Raw genomic sequence first — 7,040 nt, 5'->3', positions numbered from 1 at the left:
GTCAATCTGCAAAGACAGAATGAGTTAGTGGTATGTCCCTTCAATTCCATTATCCCTGGTACATATCTCTATCACGGACATTTTTCATACTGTAATTGTTATTTCTTGATTACCTCTATTAGATGATGAACTATTTGAGAAAAGAGAAATCTTCACCAACCTATCAGTAGTACCTAGAACAGTACCTGGCAGATAACAAGTACTCAATGAATATCTTTTGAACTAATAAATAAATGCAGGCATAAATACATGCATGAATGAATTATACTTAAATTTTTGTTCCCTGTCATTAAGCTTCTCTATTAATAATTCTCTCTATACGTTAAAAAGATATAAACATTATTATCAGGTGAATATAATTCTAAGGCTAACAATGCTAGTGAAATTAAAGTTACTTTTATTATTTTATACTGAAAAAATTTTCAAATCCCTTGAAGTAGCAGGTACATATTATTTCCAAATGAAAGTGGAACATGGTTAGGTTCTATGTTAGAGATAACATGAAGATAACAATTTATTGAGCACTCAGTCTGCATCAGTGTTCTGAGTGTGCTACTTCTAACAAGTTATTGGATCCTCACAACATACCAATGAAATTGATACTATTTCATTTTATAGATGAAAACGCAAAGCGTAGTTAGGTTTAGTAACTTGCCCAAAATTAAACAGCTAGTAAGCAGCAGAACTAGTATTTAAACCTAAGCAGTCAAGCTGCACATTGGTTGTCCACGTTTGAGAACCTTCTTGTGTGACTGCTGTAGCCACCCTTTGACTTATCTTCCAATCCTTGTTATATCTTCATATGTAAAAGTGGAATCTATTCCACTTAGACTCCACAAAGCCAACTCAGAATTAACTTTATCCTTTTTAGCCAAAAGAACAAATGCTAATAACTATTCTGATCATAAGGTAATGTAATATCTCCATGTGTGTGCACTATTTTCCATAAATTTGAGCCAGCGTGTGTGTAGAACTGAATTTCTTTCCTTCCTAAGTCTCAGGACAGGCTTTGAACTTGCAGATCCCAGTGCAAAATTGAAAATGCAGGGCCCCTTGTTTAAAAATTTCAAGATGGTGATAGCAGAGTATCAGACCCAGCATGGAACTCTTCCAAGAACAGAGCCCCACACAACTGCTCAGGGAGGACACCCATGAAGCCAGCCCAGCAAAAGTGTCCTTCCTGAGAAACACAGAGAAACCAGCCACTTGTCTGCAGTTGGTGAACTCTTTAAAACTATGCTGCTTTAGCTTTTCTGTATATAAGAGCAAGAATTCTATCATCAACCTTAAAACAGCATCTTTAAATTATTTTTAAGATGGCAGTCCTCATTAGTACCATAACACAGAACTTTTTAAATCAAAGAATCTAGTATATATGAATTATCTCTGTGTTTCATCCACCATAGCACCTACTTTTTCACAACTCTATGAGACAGAAATAATTATACCTTTTACAGATAAACAAATGCATTGAGAGATACTAAATAATTTGTAAAAGGCCACTTAGCTGGTAAATTGAGGATCTAGTAGCTAAGCTCAAAGTTGCCTGCCTTCAAAGCCCACAGTTGCCCACAGTTGCCCACAGTTTTTCCATTATACCACTCTTCGTTTTGTGGCAATGAAAAAAGGCACCACCAGTATTAGACCAAGAAGTTGAATTATGAGACATTTAGTTTTTGCCTTAAGCAAATAAGCAAATGAAAGCCTGTGTATGTGTGTATGTGTTTCTACCCTGTTGATCCCAGAATCTTCTTGCATGAGCATGAGTGCACAAGACAATATATGATTTTTAAAAAGAGCAAGGCTATCTTCTGTGGCTTGGTGACATCCCTACTGGGAGTGATGCCATAGCCACTCTCAAATATCAGGGGCAGATGCATTCTATTAGGAATTACAAGGCCAGCTGTTGTTTTATATCATTAGGCTTTTGCAACCAACTGGGAAAAGTCTGCTTCTGCCAAGAGGCAAGTCTCCAGGCTCTGCAACAAATATCAATTTCAATTTGGTTGAAGTTGTGCAGAATTTTTTCTGATTCTCATGGTTCCAGAAGTGATTCTCCGCACATTGATTGGCACTCAACCTGAAGCATGTCACATTTTCCATCTCAATTGAAGAAGGGTATTTACTCATGACCTCTTAAAAAGAGCTGAAGCATAAACTTGTATGGGACGTTGAGCTGAAAAACAATGCAAACTTTGTGGAACCAATCACCTTGCCTTAGACAATGGAAAGAAAGAATTATAATGTATTATTCTTTCTTGTAAATAGTTATATTGTACAGTCAAGTTTATTAGCAATCCAGTGATTCACTAGTGGCTCTCCTTGGCAAAACTTGGTTTTGAGTTTGACAGCAAATCTGATGATTTCATAGCATTTTAGAATCATGAAGTGTTAGCATTGGAAGGGACCTTAGAGATCACATAATCTAAACATCTTACAGATGAGGACACTGATGTTCAGAGATGTTTCAGGGTGGCTGAAGTCATAAAGTTAGCATAAGAACTAGTCCTGGAATCCAGAGCTCCTGATCCCAGTTGAATTCTTCCATTTCTCTACAGCTGCCTCATTTTACTCAGTTGACATGTCAAACTCCATTTACTCTTACTCTGCAAGCAAATTCCAGTTCCGTGGGGAAACTCTTTGAAATAGACACAGTTAATGAATCAAGATTTATTGAGCATATACTTATTGTTTTATTTTAATATTCAACACAGTAATTGGTATGGTGCCTTGTGCATAAGGAGCCTTCCGTCATTCTTCCATCGATTTGTTCAGTCAGCAAATATTTCCTGAGAACAAAAAGTCAGAATAGGTGCTTATGAAAATGGAGTTCATTGTTCATTTCTATTATAAGATAAATAAGACATGCTCCTTACCCTAAAGGAGCTTATAGTCCAATGAGCAAACAAATAAATAAATAATTAATAATTGTTCCATTCATAACTATATGCATACATCAAATAATAAAGGGACAATAAAACTACTGCAGGAAGAAAGATGAACTTCGGGAAAAAATATGTATAAGTGTGTGGTATATGGCATCAAATGATGTTGCCAATAGAATCATACATGAGGAACATCACTACAGGCTGGGAGAAGAGAGTGAAAAAAGTAACAGAAATGTGACAAGTTATACTATAACTGAAATCTTGGTGGAGTATAGGTTGTACCGTATTAGAACGGAATATGGAGGTGGAAAGGCTGAATTACATCAGATCTTGGAAGCTTTTGTACCTCAAGCAGGAATAGAGATGCTGTCATGCAAACAATGGTGACATTAAGATTTATTGATGAGGGAACTGAGATGATCCAATGTGTGTGTTTGGTGATAGAGTAAAAGTTGTACTAGAAAGGCAAAAGAACAGAGATGGTCAGTAAATAATTACAAATATATTTCTACTCAGAGTAAATGAGATAATCCCACTAATTCTGTGCCATTTGGTCCTCACAATTGTTCTCTAAATTAGGCTGAGTGAGGATAATATCCTTATTTTATAGATGATGAAACAGAGGCTCAGAAAGATTAAGATAAATTTATTGAATGCCTATCAGTCATTTTATTATAGGTCTCAAATTCTGGAAAGTCACACATCTACTAAATGACAGTGATGTCTCAGGTCCTTGACCTTTCTCCTCCAATGATTTTGTCCTCCCCAACCTCAGCCACACACTGCTATGGTCATTTTCTGGACTTTGTCCCCACAAATAACTTCAATTTTATTCATCCTACTCCAGTTTTTACAACTCATTCTCTTTAGAAATCCAACCCTAATAATCCTTAAACCTTACCACAATTGATAATTCTACCGCTTTATCACTGGACCTCACTTCTTTGATGTCTCTATCCCTCTCCCTTACACAGTTTAACTTCTATAGCTAATCATAATAATCACTCAATTATAGTGCTCTCAATAACCTTCCCATTTCCCACTTTGTCATACTCACTTGGCAAAGCCATTAAATCCAATTCCCCATCTCTTCCACGCTGACACTCATACAGTTGAACATTGCTGGAAAAACTATGCAACCACATTGCCGGATGTCACCTTAACTTCACCATTAGGAATTTCAAGTAGGTCTTAATGTTATCAGAAAATCAAGCTATCCATCTGTAGCAGTTTGATATAGTTGATGAATTCCAAAAAGAAATATTGGATTATGCTTATAATGTGATCTGTACCTGGGTATGAGTGAGTTTTGATTAGGGCATTGAGTCCCTAGTCCACACCCCTTGGTGGGAGGGGACTCACAGATAAAAGGCATGGCAAAGAACAGAGTTGAGGGTTTCGACGTTGAAGTTTTGATGTTGAAGTTTGATCCTGAAGACTTAAACTGGCACTCCAAGAAGTAAACGCACAGAGGAAGGAGAAGCCAGCACCAGGAAGGAACCCAGAGAAAAGCAAGCCCCAGGAACATAGGAACCCAGGAAGCCTGAAACTTCGCAGATGTTGGCAGCCATCCTGCTCCAAATAGACTTTGGTGAGGCAAGTAATTTATGTTTTATCGCCTGGTATCTGTAAGCTCCTACCCCAAATAAATACCTTTTATAACGCCCAGCAGATTTCTGGTATTTTGCATTAGCATCCCTTTGGCTGACTATTACACCATGCCTCATCCACTTACTCTCTCACTGTTTTAAATGACTACTTAATACCTTTTCTTTCTCCTCAAATATCCGTCACCTCCTCTGCATCTTCAACTGATGACTTTGTTTCCTGCTCTCCAGAGACAACTGAAGCAATTAGAATTTTCACACATTCCCATCATTGCGTCACCCTACCTATCAGCATATGCAGGCACATAATCTGCCTTCTTGCCTGTTGCCACGCAGGAATTCTCTCCATTCTCCTTCCTAAAGTCAATTTATCCCACTTGCACAGCAGATACAAACCTTTTTACCTGATCAAGACATTGCTCTAGCAGTTCTTCCCTCTCACTAACACATCATCAATTATCCCCTTTGCACTGGAAAATTCCAATCATCATTTAAATATGCTGTTATTTCTTCCATCCCAAGACCAAAATCACAAAGAAAAAAATTGCTTCCCCACAAACTATAACCCCATTTCTTTGTTTCTGATTGCTCCATTTCTTAAACTCATTTTATTCAAGCTATCACTTCCTCCGTCATAAAAACAGCTCTTGACATGGTCACAGATGGCCTCTACTTTGCTAAAGCCAGTAGTCAATTCTCAGGTTTCCTCTTATTAATTATCCTTTTCCACCTCCCTTTACTGGTTTCTCCTGGTCTTCTTACCTCTTAATATGGTGGTGCTCCAAGGTTCAGTCCTTGGTCCTCTTTTCTGTATATATACTCACTCTTTTGGTCATCTCACCCAGTTGCTTGGCTTTAAATGCATTTTGTATGCCAGTTGCCAGTGACACCCAGTTGACAATTCTTCCCCAGACTACAGATTTGTGTATCCACTAATCTAGTTAACATTCCTACTTGGATGTCTACCGAGCCATTCCCAGCTCAACATATCCTCCAAAAGTTCCTGATCTTCTTTACCACTCTCCCCAAACCTGTTCCTTGTATGGCATTAGATATCTCTGCTGATGACAACTCCATTTTTCCAGTTGCTCAGGCCAAAACCTCTGAGCCATTCTTGACTCCTCTCTTTTTCTCACACTCCATATCCAAGTCAGCAGTAGTTCTGTTGGGTTTTAAAATCTATACAGAATCCAACCACTTCTCATCTTGTCTTCTGCTACCACCCTGGTTTGAACCACCATAATCTCTAGGCTGGATTATTGCAGTGGCATCCTAAGAAGTCTCCCTGTTTCTATTATTACCCCTCAACAGTCTGTCTTGGTGGGGGTGGGATGGGGCGATTTTTCACACCCCAGTGGACATTTAGCAATGTCTGGAAACATTTTGAGTTGTCACAACTGGGGGAGTGGTGCTACTGCTTCTAGTGGGTAGAGACCAGGGATGTTTCAAACATCCTTCAATGCACAGAACATCCCTCCAATAACAAAGAATTATCTGGTCCAAAATATCAATAGCACTAAGGTTGAAAAACCCTGGTCTATCCTAATCACAGCTGCTAGAGTAATCCTTTTAAAACAAAATAAAACCAGGATATGTCTCTGTTAAAAACTCTCCAGTGATTTTCTATCTAACTCTTACAAAGACTCATGAAGCCCTATATGATTTGGCTCCCCATTAGCTCTTTGGTTTCATCTCCTGCAATGCTTCTCCATGCTCATTCTGCTCTAGAGGCGCTAGGCTCATGGATGTTCCCCAAACATACCCTTATGCTTCAGTCTAGACCTTTACTCTTAACCATTCACTCTGCTGAGAAGTGGTTCCCCCAGAGAGGTATTTTGCTAAGTCCATCACTTCCTCTAAATTTCATCTCTCTGGTTAGTTAATATTATAACCTGCTCCCTTCCCTGGAATTCCTGATTCTCCTTGCTCTTTTTATTTTTCTATTTTTCTTAACAATTATTACCTTCTAACACAGTATAAAATTTCCTTTATTTTGTTTGTTTGTTTTGTCTGTGGAACAGTGAGCTCCATATACATAGGATATGGATCTTGTTAGCCAATGCATCCAAGTGTCTGAAGCATACTTCCAAGCAGGAGGTACTCAATAAATATTTGCTGACTGAATGAATTATGTTGCTCACAGTTAAGAAGCCTAACCATCTCAGGGTCCACAGGATGGAAGAATAGAGTATGGATTAGAATGGACTTACTGGTGTTCTGCTGGGAACTATTGTGATTAGTAAAGGAAGAAATTGTAGTAGTGATGTGGAGAGGGTGGCCATGGTGGCTGCTAATGGTAGGGAGATGGAAGAAGAGATATGGTTTGGGGACATTTTCAAGATTTGGAGTTGACCTAGGTGGTGCTGCAGAGACAGATGCTGGATGTTGTGTGTCCTGTCGTGGCCCACTGGGTGGAATACAATGTGAACCTCTGTCCATGTGGTACAGTGGTGCTCCAAAATGTATTCGCCAGGTGCAGTGGATGTGCCGCAATGATGGAAGAGGTTGTTGATGTGGGAGGGGTGGGGTGGGTGGAGTGTTTATG

At 38.8% G+C, this 7,040-nt stretch overlaps 1 protein-coding gene across 2 annotated transcripts in view; it reads right to left on the bottom strand.

Moving 5' to 3' along the window:
* Positions 1-380: 380 nt before the first annotated feature.
* The window catches only part of PRRX1 (paired related homeobox 1), a 139,297-nt gene continuing 132,637 nt past the window's right edge, over positions 381-7,040 (bottom strand). For both annotated transcript variants that reach the window (XM_004451535.5, XM_004451537.5), the window contains one exon: positions 381-2,789. In XM_004451535.5, coding sequence (XP_004451592.1) covers positions 2,699-2,789 — 91 coding nt within the window. In that variant the 3' untranslated portion in view covers positions 381-2,698. The remainder of the gene's footprint in view (positions 2,790-7,040) is intronic.

This window comes from Dasypus novemcinctus, chromosome 13 (assembly GCF_030445035.2).
Source record: "Dasypus novemcinctus isolate mDasNov1 chromosome 13, mDasNov1.1.hap2, whole genome shotgun sequence".
Lineage (NCBI taxonomy): Eukaryota > Metazoa > Chordata > Mammalia > Cingulata > Dasypodidae > Dasypus > Dasypus novemcinctus.
The sequence above is the reverse complement of the archived record's forward strand: the minus strand, read 5'-3'. Positions and strand labels throughout refer to the sequence as shown.